At 43.1% G+C, this 14,712-nt stretch overlaps 2 protein-coding genes across 12 annotated transcripts in view; one reads left to right on the top strand and one right to left on the bottom strand.

Moving 5' to 3' along the window:
- Window positions 1-618: 618 nt before the first annotated feature.
- Window positions 619-5,025, top strand: LOC122754209 (protein misato homolog 1-like). Its single transcript, XM_044002418.1, has 12 exons — window positions 619-1,446; window positions 1,544-1,607; window positions 1,974-2,028; window positions 2,121-2,265; window positions 2,376-2,493; window positions 2,571-2,705; window positions 2,831-2,983; window positions 3,208-3,339; window positions 3,429-3,613; window positions 3,786-3,890; window positions 4,375-4,487; window positions 4,800-5,025. Exons 1-12 carry the CDS (start codon window positions 1,334-1,336, stop codon window positions 5,012-5,014), a joined length of 1,533 nt encoding a protein of 510 aa, XP_043858353.1. The 5' UTR covers window positions 619-1,333; the 3' UTR covers window positions 5,015-5,025.
- Window positions 5,026-5,126: 101 nt separating this feature from the next.
- The window catches only part of GON4L (gon-4 like), a 298,840-nt gene continuing 289,254 nt past the window's right edge, over window positions 5,127-14,712 (bottom strand). For all 11 annotated transcript variants that reach the window (XM_044002396.1, XM_044002395.1, XM_044002397.1 and 8 more), the window contains 4 exons: window positions 8,345-8,546; window positions 6,430-7,024; window positions 6,251-6,353; window positions 5,127-5,641 (listed from right to left, as the gene is read on the bottom strand). In XM_044002396.1, the coding sequence (XP_043858331.1) occupies window positions 5,492-5,641; window positions 6,251-6,353; window positions 6,430-7,024; window positions 8,345-8,546 (1,050 nt within the window). In that variant the 3' untranslated portion in view covers window positions 5,127-5,491. The remainder of the gene's footprint in view (window positions 5,642-6,250; window positions 6,354-6,429; window positions 7,025-8,344; window positions 8,547-14,712) is intronic.

Genomic DNA, 14,712 nt, shown 5'->3' with positions numbered 1-14,712 from the left:
AAAAAAAAAATGTTTTTAAATCATCTTCATAAGTAAAAATGTTTCACTAAAAAGTGGTTTGTCAGTTAATGATTATGGGGTTTTGATGTGGATTGCAGGCTAAATACTGAGCCAACAGTGATGTCACCCCAAAAAGATAATGGGACTTGAAGCTGAATTGAGGCATAGGGTCCAGCAGCAAGGAGGTGATAGTGCTAATAATGTACCAAACCTAATGCAGTATTCAAAAGGTAGCAACCAGGATGCCAAAGTCTCAAGATCATGCTATTGAAGGCTGAGATGAAGGGAATAGGAATTATTTAGCCTACATTTGAAAGTTGTTTCCCTTTACAATCATAGGATTTTGTTTTTGTTTTTGCGGGGTAATGAGGGTTAAGTGACTTGCCCAGGGTCACACAGCTAGTAAGTGTCAAATGATTGAAGCTGTATTTGAACTCATGTCCTCCTGAAACCAGGGCCAGTGCTTTATCCATTGAATCTTAGGATTCTTTTTCCTTTTTTCCTTTTTTTTTTTTTGGCTGGGGCAATGTGGGTTAAGTGACTTGCCCAGGGTCACACAGCTATCAATTGTCAACTATCTGAGGCTGGATTTGAACTCGGGGCCTCCTGAATCCGGGACTGATGCTTTATCTACTGTGCCACCTAGCTTCCCTGAATGTTAGGATTTTTAAAAAAACTTTTCACTATTGTCTGCAGATGCCCCACAGTTATTCTTCATAGCATTCATGTTCAATCCAGGGCAATGATTTGCCACAAAGGTTAGTTGGCCAATACCTAAAGAGTATCAGTACGATCATGGGATTTAGAGGCAGGAAGGACCATAGAGATCCAGCTGCCAAGTGGACTGAGATGTAGACAGAGGATGTGCCTTACTTGCCCAGTATCAAGGACTATCATGAGTATCATGGGTACTGTGCCACCACCCTGTACCACTACAAAAAAGGTGCTGATCCACCTCTTTGGGGCTCTTTATATATTTTTTATAATAAACCCTCTGACACTGCAGTGCCCCTGTCAGTGAAGATGGAGTATAGAAGTTCAGGGACAAGATGAGGGATATAGAAGTTCAGGGACAGGGTTGCTTGTGACTGCAGTTCCAGCTGCTGGACTCAGCCCCTCAGGGCACCTGCGCTGGTTTATCTCACCAGCTACTCACAAGAGACCAGACGAGGTCCCTTCTTAGGGTTGAACAGCTAACAAGTGGCAAGGTTGGAGCTCCTCATACAGACTTCAGTGTTCATTCCACTAGATCAGCTGTCTGAGAAAGATTCCTCAAGCATTTTAGCATGGAAAGAGGTTTGGAGTGAAGGGCACACAGGAGAAGGCAGCTGGGATGCCCTTAGCTTCTTTGTTCCTTTGCCCTTTTCTCCCCACAGGCAGCCTGAGCTCCCTGAAACTAGAAGGTGGACTATACCAAGACAAACACCTGGATGCTGCTATCGCTTGGTGAGGGGTGAGAAAGGGGTGTGGGCAGGTGAGGGCACTGCAGCCCTAAAAAGAGGAGTCTCAGGACCACTGGCCCTGGGGCCGATCTTTATTTCAGGCAAGGTAAACTCACTACCCACAAAGCCAAGAACCCCTTTCTACAAAACCTTCTGAGTGCAGAGGTAAGGCCCAAGGCCCAGAAGCAGGTTCCTCCTTCCCATTTTAAGCACAGTGCCTACATTATAGTGGGATATCTTTGCTTTGACTTCTTGCTTGTACCATTTCAGCAACCCATGTAGTAAAACTTGGCCCATGAGAAGCAAAGGGAGCATCCTCAATTACCCCAAGTGGTTTGGTTACCTTACCTTACTGTCCACCTTTTTCTGGTATCCAAGGGTTTTTGAGAAAGCAGTCTACCTTAATGGTTGATATTGACTTTGATTATAAATGAACTCCTTTCAATATTTTAGATGGCAAGGCACACACACTGAGGCCAGCTCTTCCCTAGGATGAATGGGATTGTGTATGGATTTTGTTCTTTCTCTTAGGGAGTGATGAGTAGTGATGGCGTCTGGAGGGTCCAAGCATTCCCCAGGGGTAAAGGTGAGGCCTTTGGAAGGGGAAGGGCAGTAAACTGGGCAACCAGACCCCAAAGCAGGTTACAAAAGCCTTACTAGCCCACTTCTTCTCCACAGGTCTCCCACCACTTACCAAAGCCTTTTGCCCCACCCCAAAATCACTAATCCCTCCAGAGGGAAGCATCAAGGTGTGGTCTGACTTCCTTCATGTGCAGCTACACCCCAGAAGTATCTGTATCATCCAGAATTACAACCATGATGGGTATGAGGGCCCTGGGGGCTGGTGGAAGTTTGCCTAGATCTCCACCTCGCCAGACACTGCACATGGCTGGCACGGCTCTTGCTGAGCACTGGGGTTTGTGTCTTTGGTAGAGAGGCAGGCCGTCTAGAGGACTTTGGCCAAGGTGAAAGCCTCTTAAGAGAGCCCACGTACCTGGAAGAGCTTGAGGACAGACTACACTTCTATGTAGAAGAGTGTGACTACTTGCAGGTATCTGAAGGGCTAAGTGGGCACAAGGGAGGGTCTATTTCTTCCCCATCAGTCATTAATCTTTCTTTCCTGTCAAGGGTTTCCAAGTCCTGTGTGACCTCCACGATGGCTTCTCTGGCCTAGGAGCTAAAGCAACAGAGTTACTTCAGGATGAGTATGCTGGACGGGGAATCCTGACTTGGGGCCTGCTGCCTGGCCCCTATACCCTAGGGGTAAGTGAGACAGAGAAAAAGGTAGCACTTCTACTTTGCCCCCTGAAGGGTCTGCACAAGGGAGGGGGAACAAGGACAGCATGAGAAAGGTGCTGTTGGCACCATCCTTTTCTTTCTTCCACCAGGAGCCCCAGAAAAACTTCTATCGCCTCTTCAACACAGCCCTCGGCCTCGTGAACATGGCGGCTCACAGCTCACTCGTCTGCCCGCTGTCCCTCGGGGGTGGCCTGGGGCTTCGGCCTGAGCCCCCAGTCACCTTCCCACATCTTCGCTATGATGCAAGTCTCAGATCTCTGGGTGTTTGGGGAGCCAGTTTGTTCCTCTGAGTTTGTGCCTAGGGAAAAAGGGCGGGGCAGGGGGGGAACCCTAGAGCACACCAGATCCTCTGTCATACTTCTCTCTGCCTGCCCCCACGGCCATCCCTCAGGATACTTGACGTTTTCCTCCCCCAGACTCCGCAGGCCAAGCAGCCTTCTCTAATTATTCCCTACCCTTTTTTCAGGTCACACTGCCTTACCACAGCGGCGCCCTTCTGGCTACAGCTCTGGACACAATCACTGTCCCCTACCGACTGTGTTCCTCCCCAATTTCCATGATGCACCTGGCTGACATGCTGAGCTTTTCCGGGAGAAAGGTGTGGAGACCCAATGGGGAAACCTAGAAGTGCTTAGTGAATAAAAAAACCCAAGGGACCCATAACCTGATTTTCTTTTCCACTTTCAGGTGGTTACAGCTGGAGCCTCCATCCCCTTCCCAGTGGCTCCTGGCCATTCCCTTCCAGATACCTTGGCCCAGTTTGGAAGTACCATACCCTGGACTCCACTTTCTGCATGTGGGGAGCCAAGTGGCACCCACTGCTTTGCACAATCTGTGGTGCTTCGGGGTGTGGATAAAATACGGCAGACCAGGTAAGGGATACGAGCCATATCTTCCCATCCTTTATGCACAGCAGCTTGTTTTGGAACTCTACCCCTCTCAGGACTTTCAAAGTCAGGTTAGGTTGGTGGAGTGTCAGGGGACCCCCCTTTTCCCTATGTAGCTGACTGTGGATAATAGTAGTTTCTGTGTTTCATTGGGCAGTCAGCTCTCCCCAGGTACATCACCAACTTCCCCACTTCATGCCTGCACCAGTGGAGAGGAGGTACTGGCCCAGTATTTACAGCAGCTGCAACCTGGGGTCCTGAGGTATGTAAAGTTTCCATGCTTTCCTTCCCCCATCAATTTCTTGCCTTTAACATGCTCCCTCACTTCTTTTTTTTTTTTCTTAGTGAGGCAGTTGGGGTTAAGTGACTTGCCCAGGGTCACACAGCTAGTCAGTGTTAAGTGTCTGAGGCTGGATTTGAACTCAGGTCCTCCTGACTCCAGGGCCGGTGCTCTATCCACTGCACCACCTAGCTGCCCTGCTCCCTCACTTCTATACCCTTGACAGTTTGATCCCAAGTCAGTCCATTATCTGGGCCTTGGAGTCTTCAAGTGCACAAGATAGTTGGGCCACGATGATCTCTAAGGTTCCTTGCAGCTGTGATGTCTGAGGACCCTCTGAACCCCACGCTTATTTTATTCTACCCCAGTCGCACCTAGGCAAACTGATAGGGAAAGGCCCAGTCATAAGTCAGTGTAAAAAGACTTTTTGCACAAAACCAACAACAACAACAACATTTCTCTGTAGCTCTTCCCAGCTGCTCCTGAGTCCATGCAGGGTTGTGCCTCCATACCCCAGATTCTTCTCCTCCCGACTCAACCAGCAGGGCTTGATTCTGGATGGCACCCACAATGGGACAGGTAAGAAATGGGACAGAGATAAAAAGCTCACCCCAAAGGACGCCCACCCCCGCCCAGCTCAATGACATCTCCAACACCACCACAGTGTAGTTGCTTTAACGTAAGGCTCTGTCCTATTAGAATGGATTCTCTCTTCCATGGGCAGTGAGGGGGAAAGTAGCCATCAACTAGGAAAAGGGCCCAGGAAAGTATCGATTCTCTCTTCACCTTTTGATCTCCTGCTGGCCCAGCCCTCTCCCATCCTAGGAAATCAGGTCTCTTCCTTCCTCCTAGAGGGTTCTCTTACTTCTGGCTCTACTGTCCCTCCCACAGCAGTGGAGACTATCCCTGTGCTCGCAACACTGAGCTCCTCCTCACTGCTGCATCGTGCCTTGGGCCGCTTGGCTGGGGAACTGGCCAACCTCGACTTGAGACGCTGGGCCAGTTTTCTAGCAGCAGGTGTGGAACAAGATGACATGGAGGAAACCATACAGGAGCTGCACAACCTGGCCCAGTGTTACAAAGATGGAGACAGCCTCATAAACTGAACACCTTTCATGGATTGCACAGCCCACAGAGGGAAAAATAAAATAGTTTTCAACAAACGTGACTGCTGCTGCCCTAGACATGATTAGCAGTTTCAGTCTTGGGACTGGCCAGTTACATCAACAGGGCTTGTTTATTATGCTTTAGAAAGATGGTGATTGGATCACAAAACAATAAATATGTAACATGGAAAGGGGAGAGAAAGGCGCAACCCTCTCGGGTACAGTATTTACAAATCAGGTCAGTGCAGCCTTCATAACAGGCCTTCCTTTCAAACATGAAGAAAGCTGAGCCCTTGTCCTTCCCAGCCTGATCTCCTTTCCTTGGACTCCCTGCTAACTTCAGCCTTGTAAACTGAGCCCAAAGTGCACACAATGGGGAGCCAGGCGGGGCGGGGGGGGGTGCGTGTCTTCTTAGGGCAACCCCATCTCTCCTGCTAAGGTGCCGTGATGGACTTGGTCCTGTGTCTCTCCAGGATTTCACTCATCTGGCTCCTCTTCAGACAGGAGGTCCCCCCGGTCAGAAAGTTGGTCTGTGTTACTGGTGCTGGTGGCATCATCCTCATCCTCAGAACTGGCCTCACAGGCTGTGTGGAAGAGCTGCATCAGTTCCTTGAACCGGTGGGAGACCTGTGGGAAGACAAAGGGAGTGTCTACATACTGTTTCTGACTTGGTGGCTGGCAAGCAGGCAGTAACAACAATAATACAAATGTCCCTCATTTACCGCTAAGGGAACTCAAAATTTACATGGAGTCATGCACCTACTAAGAAGCAGAGCTGGGCCTTCAATCCTTGTAGTCTGCCTCACTGATATCTAACCTCTAGTCCTCCATTTGTTTTCTCACTTGTCACTCCCTAGAAGGCCTCAGGGCTCAACTCTTCTCTTCTGTTGTCTTGGTCTCTCTTCATCTTGCCTCCAGATGGAGCCCAGCTTCCTTTTCTCCCAAGACTGGCCTTTCAGAGAAGTGGAAGCTGCAAGTGTTACATTCCCCCTTTTTATTCTGTCCCAGTGTCTTGGGAATTGGTAGATTTGTATCACTTCCTCTTCTTGGCCTTTCATCAATCACACACCTTCCACCCCGCCCCCACGATGACACACTGAGTGTCCATGTTCCTGATAACATTATATACATATTTTACTTTATGAAAACCACATAGAAAAACATCTGAGGCCAGAGTTTCCTTAAAAATGTGTGAGCTTCCTCTTGTCAGTCTACATCTCAAAACTCCTTACTCACCTCTCCAGGAGTCTTATTGCCCAACTGCTGTGAGATGGTGCTGAAAGTCTGAGGCTGTGCCCCTCGTTCCTGGCACATGGTCAGGATCACTCGGTCAGCCTCCCTGTAACACAGATAACCGACATGGCCACAGGGACCCTGGCTTAACTCCCCACTCCCCAGTGTTTTACCACACCTACCTTGTCCACAGGACAACCTTTTCCCCAGTGGAGCTGACTTTGCTGTTGTTGGCACACACTGTAGCTTCTGAAGCCTTCAGCTGTTGCTCTCCATCAGGCCCCCTGATGTGTGGGCCACTGTCCCCTTTGGGTGAACCTCCAACAGGGAGTCCATGAACAGCCCCTGAAGTGGTACTTACTGGGGAAGGGGATTCAAGGATGGTGGGAATCCTGCTTGTTGTTTTCATGTCAAATTTCCTGCCAGGGCGCAGCCTGCTATTTGGAGTGTCTGCTTTTCCTTGCCCAGAGTCCCAACCATCTGTGGAGTTAGAGGGCAGGGGGCTCAGAGTGGAGGCAGGGCACCCAGCAACAGCCAAAGGTTTCCCAGAACCTGACAAGGCTCCTGCCTGCTGGACTTCACTCAAAGTTTGCAGTTTAGGGGATGGGCTGTGGATGCCTTCAGCTCCAGCTTGGCTTCTGATTGAGTTGGGCACAAGTCCAGCTTTAGGGGAACTCTGAGGGCTCTCTGGTGAACAAGGTGCCGGGACATCCAAGGGGACTCTGTCTGTGGAGTTCCCTTCTTCAGGGGGCAGCAATGTTCCTCTCATTTCTGATCCTGCTCAAAAACACAGGGTAGGTATAAGAAAACATTAGAAGTCCAAGAGGACCTCCTAAGCTGAGAATGTCAGCTGTAAGGGATTTGGGGAAGGGAGGGTGGAGCAAGGGAGGTGCCATTATGAATTTTTAAATGTCATACTATGCTCCTCCCAGATTATTTGAAGACCATGAAATTCCTACAAATAAAGCTGGATAAGTCTTTGTCCCTAAGTTTGCATAAAAAGATGAGGGGATAAATTGGGCAGCTAGGTGGAACAGTAGATAAAGCAACAACCCTGGATTCAGGAGGACCCGAGTTCAAATCCGGCCTCAGACACTTGGCACTTACTAGCTGAGCAAGTCACTTAACCCTCATTGCCTTGTCCAAAAAAAAGAAAGAAAGAAAGAAAGACTAGGGGATTAGCAAAGGGCTATGGGACTGTGCATACGCTTTGACTCAGTAATACCACTACTAGGTCTGAGTTCTCTTTGTGATGGCAAAGAACTGGGAATCAAGGGAATGCCCAACAATTGGGGAATGGCTGAACAAGTTGTGGTATATGAATGTAATTGAATACTATTGTGCTGTAAGAAATGATAAGCAGGTAGATTTCAGAAAAACCTGGAAAGACTTAAGTGGATTGATGCTGAGTGAAGTGAAGAGAACCAGGAGAACATTATATATAGTAACAGCAACATTATGTGATGATCAACTGTGACTGACTTGGTTCTTCTCAGCAATACAATGATCCAAGACAATTCCAAACAATTCATGATGGAAAATGTTCTCCATATCCAGAAAAAAGAACTATGGATTCTGAATGAAGATTGAACCATACTGTTTCTACTTTTGTTTTTGCTTTTTCCTTTTTGAGGTTTTTCTCTTTTGTTCTGATACTTCTTTCACAACATAACTAATGCAGAAATATGTTTAATGTGATTATACATATATAACCTATATCAGACTGCTTTCTGTCTTGGGAAGGGCGGAGGGAAGGGAAGAAGGGAGAAAAATTTGGAACTAAAAATCTTATGAAAACAAATGTTGAAAATTACCTTTACATGTAACTGGAAAATAATAAAATACTTTTATGATTAAAAAAAAAAAAGACTTTAGGGATTAGGTAAGAGAGACTAGACGACTGAGTAAGAGGAGGCTGGGATGGAGTTTCAAATCATTCTTAAGTGCTCTACAAGAGGTCTGAAATAACAGGAAATACAAACCTAACAGTATATTTTTCTAAGAGTAGCAGTTTGAAATATCAAACTATTTTACAGTGTGAGGATGTGAGGGAATAAGAGGGTGGGATGAAATGATAAAAAAAGTGTAGATTCTTACCTGGAGCAGACATCTCTCCTTTTCTGGCTGCTCGAGGGGTTCTGCTAGCTCTCTCATCCAGGACCTCTTCCTCGCTTCTCTCCATGCCTCGTCCAACCTCTTTAGCATCAGGAGTAGGGCTAGTACCCAGTAGTTTGGGAGGAGGGCTTGCACCCAGCTGCTCATGGGGTTCTTTGTTTTTGTAGGCCTTGCTTTTACACACCTGTAGGGATGGTACTGAGTCATGAATCAATGGAGATTCAATGAGGGAAGAAGGCCAAAGGATTGAAGAATTAATCTCCCTGCTTTAGAGCCCAGCACCAACTGAAAATAAATGGACAATTAGGAAAAAGATATGATTCTATAACTCAAATGTTCACATCCTTTTATAACAACTCTATTATGTTCTTCCATGATCTTCCCCCCACCCCATTCATCATACACTATCCTCACAATAGAGCATCTTTATTTCACTTTAAGAAAACCAGATAGTCAAAGGAATTATTAGGGATTATTTTGCCCAATTATATGCCAATAAATTAAACAATTTAAGGGACATGGAAGAATACTTAGAAAAATATAAACTTCCTAGATTAACAGAAGAGGAAATACAATATCTAAACAGATCTACTTTAGAAAAAGAAATGAAACAGGCCATAAATGAGCTTCCTAAGAAAAAAAGCAACAGGACAGATGGATTTACAAGTGAATTCTACCAAACATTTAAATATCAACCAATCCCAATATTAAATAATTAGGAATAGTCAAAGGAGTCCTACCGAATTCCTTTTATGACACAAATATGGTGTTGATACCTAAACCAGGAAGAGCAAAAGCAGATAAAGTAAATTATAGACCAATTTAACTAATGAATATAGATGTAAAAATCCTAAATAAAATACCAGTTACGAGACTACAAAAATATATCACAAAGATATACATTGCGAACAAGTGGGATTTATACCAGGAATACACAGATGGTTTAACATAAGGAAAACTATTCATATAATGGATTGTATCAACAATTGACAAAAATCATGATTATGTCAATAGATCCAGAATAAATACAACACTCAGTCTTATTAAAAACACTAGAGGGGCAGCAAGGAGGCTCAGTGGATAGAGCACCGGCCCTGGATTCAGGAGGACCTGAGTTCAAATCCAGTCTCAGACCCTTACACTTAATAGATGTGTGACCCTGGGCATGTCACTTAACCCCAATTGCCTCACAAAAACAAACAAACAACCACCAACAAAAAAACCCACTTTAAAATACAGACATAGAGGCAGTGAGGTGGTGCTGTGGATAGAGTACCAACCTTGGAATCACAAGGGCCTGAGTTCAAATCCAGCCTCAGACACTTACTAGTTGTGTGACCCTGACTGAGTCACTTTGTGTTTTGCCTCAAAAACAAAATAAACAAAAAAAAAAACCCATCGGCATAAATGAATGTTTCCTTAAAATGATGAACATCTACCTAAAACCATCAACAAACATTTGTAACAGGGATACCTTCCCAATAAGATCAGAAATGAAACAAGGATGCCCATTATCACCAGTATTATTCAATATTGTAATAGAAATGCTAGCAATAAGGGAGGCAGAACCAAGATGTCAAAGGAAAGGCAGTAACTTGCTTGAGCTCTCCCCAAGGCCCCTCCAAATACCTACAAATAATGCCATAAGACAATTCCTGGAGCAGCAGAATCCACAAAAAAGACAATAATTTTCCAGCCAAAGGCAACTTAGAAGGTCAGCAGGAAAGGTCTGTTGTACTGGTGTGAGAGTGGAGCACAGACCAGTGCAGGCTGCACTAGAACACACTCAGCTCCAGCAAACCAGGAACAGGCTTCTGAATCAGCAGGGGCAGCAACTGCTTCTGGAACTCAGCCCACAGGCAGTAAGGGTCTAGTAGAACAACTGGCCAGAAGGAGATTACAGGGATCTCTTTGCTAGCACTGAGGCAGGACTCTGTCGTTTTGTCTATACTTAGATCCAGGTCACAGTCTTGGGTGGCCTAGCAGTCCCAGGTAGGGGAGGAACACAAGCACATGAGACCTTGCAGCCACAGTAGAGGGGGATTCTGTTCATAGTTTCAGGGCAGAAAAGCAGGCCTGTGGTTGCTTGCAGATCAGAGCACAGAACAGGAGAGTGGTAATATACCTTTCCTTAAATCATACCACCTAGGAAGAACTAAAAACTTACAAATACCTAGAAGTATCTCTGAAAACAGCTGCACAAACCCCCTAAAGCTTGGGACAGTGTGCCCTCTACTCTGGAAGCAGTTTCCCACTTTAACAAAGAGTTAAAAGTCAATAAATAGGCAGCAAAAATGAGCAAACAGAAAAAAATGCCGATCAAAGAGAGTTTCTATGGTAACAAAGAAGATCAAAATACACCTTCAGAAAAAGATAACAAAATCAAAGCTTTTACATCCAAAGTTTTCAAGAAAAATATGAATTGGTTTCAAGCCATTGAAGGGCTCAAAAAGTACTGAAAATAAAGTAAGAGAGGCAGAGGAAAAAAGAGAAAAAGAAATGAGAGTGATGTAAGAAAATTATGAAAAAAAAAGTCAACAGCTTGGTAAAGAAGACACACACACACACATACACACACACACAAAGAAAAAAATAACCTTAAAACAGACTGGGGGCAGTCAGGTGGGGCAGTGGATAAAGCACCGGCCCTGGAGTTAGGAGGACCTGAGTTCAAATCTGGCCTCAGACACTTGACACTTACTAGCTGTGTGACCCTGGGCAAGTCACTTATCCTTCATTGCCCACCCCCCCCAAAAGCTATGATCTCATGTATAGAAATGCTGATGATTTATGTGGATTTATTTTATATCCTGCTACTTTGTTAATTGTTTCAAGTAATTTTTTCATTGATTCTCTAAGTATAACAAAGAATGATAGTTTTGTTTCTTCTTTGCCTATTCTAATTCCTTTTTCTTCTCCAATTGCTAAAGCTAACATTTCTAGTACAATATTAAATAATAGAGGTGATAATGGACATCTCTGTTTTCACCCCTGCTCTTATTGGGAAGGCCTCTAACTTATCTCCATTACACATAATGCTTGTGATGGTTTTAGGTAAATACTGCTTATTATTTTTAATTATTTACTTATTTTTGGTAAGGCAATTGTGGTTAAGTGGCTTGCCCAGGGTCACACAGCTAGTAAGTGTTAAGTGTCTGAGGCCAGATTTGAACTCAAGTCCTCCTGAATCCAGGGCCAGTGCTCTATCCACTGCACCACATAGCTACCCCGATACTACTTATTATTTTAAGGAAAGATCCACCTATTCATAAACTCTCTAGTGTTTTTATTAGGAATGGGTGCTGTATTTTGATAAAAGCTTTCTCTGTATCTATTGAGATAATCATATGATTTTGGCTAGTTTTCTTATTGATGTGGTTGATTATATTGATAGTTTTCCTAATATTGAACCAGTCCCGCATTCCTGGTATAAATCCCACCTGGTTATAGTGTATTATCTTGGTGATCACTTGCTCTAATCTCCTCGCTAATATCTTAAGATTTTTGCATCAGTATTCATTAGGGAAACTGGTCTATAATTTTCTTTCTCTGTTATGCCTCTGCCTGGTTTTGGTATCAACAGCATATTTTGTGTCATAAAAGGAATTTGGTAGAACTCCTTCTTCACCTATTTTTCCAAATAATTTGTATAATATTGGAATTAATTGTTCTTTAAATGTTTGGTAAAATTCACTTGTAAATCCATCTGGCCCTGGAAATTTTTTCTTAGGGAGTTCATTAATGGCTTGTTCAATTTCTTTTTCTAATATGGGCTTTTTTTTTTTTCAGGGCAATGAGGGCTAAGTGACTTGACCAGGGTCACACAGCTGGTAAGTGCCAAGTATTTGAGGCCAGTTTTGAACTAAGGTCCTTCTGACTCCAGGGCCAGTGCTTTATCCACTGAGCCATCTAGCTGCCCCACCCCCCAATATGGGCTTATTTAAGGATTTTATTTCCTCTTCAGTTAACCTGGGTAGTTTGTATTTTTGTAAATATTTATCCATTTCATTTAGATTGTCAAATTTATTGGCATACGGTTGAGCAAAATAGTTCCTAATTATTGCTTTAATTTCCACTTTACTGGTGGTGAAATCACTCCTTTCATTTTTGATACTTGTAATTTGGTTTTCTTTTTTTTAGTCAAATAAACCACAGGTTTATCTATTTTATTGGTTTCATAAAACCAGCTCTTAGTTTTATTGATTAATTCTATAGTTTTCTTGCTTTCAATTTTATTAATTTCTCCTTTAATTTTCAAGATTTCTAATTTAGTATTTAATTGGGGATTTTTAATTTGTTCTTTTTCTAGCTTTTTAAGTTGCATGCTCATTTTATTGACGTCCTCTTTCTCTTTTTTATTGATGTTAATAAGCATTCAGAGATATAAAATTTCCCCTAAGCACTGCTTTGGCTGCATCCCATAGATTTTGGTATGTTGTCTCATTATTGTCATTCTCTTGGATGAAGTTACTGTTTCTATGATTTGTTGTTTGACCCACTCATTCTTTAGAATGAAATAATTTAGTTTCCAATTAATTTTCAGTCTACCTTTCCATGGCTCTTTATTACATGTAATTTTTATTGCATCATGATCTGATAAGGATGCACTTACTATTTCTGACTTTCTACATTTGACTATGAGAGGTTTTTGTGCCCTAATACATTGTCAATTTTTGAATATGTGACATGTACTGCTGAGAAAAAGGTATATTCCATCCTATCCCCATTCAATTTTCTCCAGTCATCTATCATATCTAACTTTTCTAACATTCTATTCACCTCTTTAACTTCTTATTTATTTTGTGGCTAGATTTATCTAATTCTGAAAGGGGAAGATTCAGATCCCCCACTAATACAGTTTTGCTGTCTATTTCCTCTTGTAACTCATTTAACTTCTCCTCTAAGAATCTGGATGCTATGCCACTTGGTGCATACATGTTTAGTATTGATATTACTTTATTATTTATAGTACCTTTTAGCAAGATGTAGTTTCCTTCCTTATCTCTTTTAATTAGATCTATTTTTGCCTTTGCTTTGCTGAGATTAGGATTGCTACCCCTGCTTTTTGACTACAGGTGAAGCATAATATATTCTGCTCCAACCTTTTATCTTTACTCTGTGTGTATCTCTCTGCTTCAAATGTGTTTCTTGTAAACAGCTTATTGTAGGATTCTGGGTTTTAATCCACTCTGCTATTTGCTTTCGTTTTATGGGAGAGTTCATCCCATTCATATTCACAGTTATTATTTCTATTTCCCTCCATTCTATTTTCCCCTTTTGTACTTTTCACCCCTTCACCCTATTCCTCCTCATCTACATTTTGCTTCTTACCCCTGCTTCCCCCAATTAGCCCTCCCTTTTATCAGCCCCCCTCCCTTTTCCCCCTACCCTTTTACTTCCCTAAAGAATAAACTAAATTTCTTCATCTAAATGAACGTATATGTTATTCCCTCTTTGAATCAAATGTAGTGAGAGTAAGGTTGAAACAATGTTCACCCTCCCTTCTTTCCCTCTGTTGTAAGTTTTTTTGCACCTCTTCATATGATGTAATTAACCTATTACACCTCCCCTTTCCTCTTCTCCCCCAAAACTCCTTTTTTTAACCTCTTAATTTTCTTTATATCATCACATCAAAGACAGTATATATTTATACCCTCAGTGTATAATCCTTCTGTCTGCCCAAATATATATACAGTTCTCTAGAGTTATAAGTATCATTTTACCATGTAGGGATGTAAACAGTTTAAACTTACTGAATAACTTTTTTTTCCCTGTTTACCTTTTTAGACTTCTCTTGAATCTTGTATGTTAAGATCGATTTTCTATTCAGTTCTGATCTTTTCATCAGCAAAACTAGAAAGTCCCCAATGTCACTGAATGTCCATCTTTTCCCCTGAAAGAGAATGCTCAGTTTTGCTGGGTAATAGATTCTTGGCTACAATCCAAGCTCCTTTGCCTTGCAGAATATCATATTCCAAGCCTTACGACCCTTTAATGTTGAAGCTGCCAGGTCCTGTGCAATCCTGACTGTGGCTCCATATTTAAATTGCTTCTTTCTGGCTGCTTGGAGTATTTTCTCCTTCATTTGATAATTCTGGAATTTGGCTACAATATTCCTTGGAGTTTTCCTTTTGGGGTCTCTTTCAGGAGGTGATCAGTGGATTCTTTCAATGATGATTTTATCTTCTGATTGTATAATATCAGGGCAGTTCTCCTTGATAAGTTCCTGGAATATGATGTCTAGACTCTTTTTCTGATCATGGTTTTCAGGCAGTCCCATAATTCTCAAATCGTCTCTCCTGGATCTATTTTCCAGGTCAGTTGTCTTTCCAATGAGGTATTTCACATTT

This window comes from Dromiciops gliroides, chromosome 4, assembly GCF_019393635.1.
Source record: "Dromiciops gliroides isolate mDroGli1 chromosome 4, mDroGli1.pri, whole genome shotgun sequence".
Taxonomy (NCBI): domain Eukaryota; kingdom Metazoa; phylum Chordata; class Mammalia; order Microbiotheria; family Microbiotheriidae; genus Dromiciops; species Dromiciops gliroides.
The sequence above is the reverse complement of the archived record's forward strand: the minus strand, read 5'-3'. Positions and strand labels throughout refer to the sequence as shown.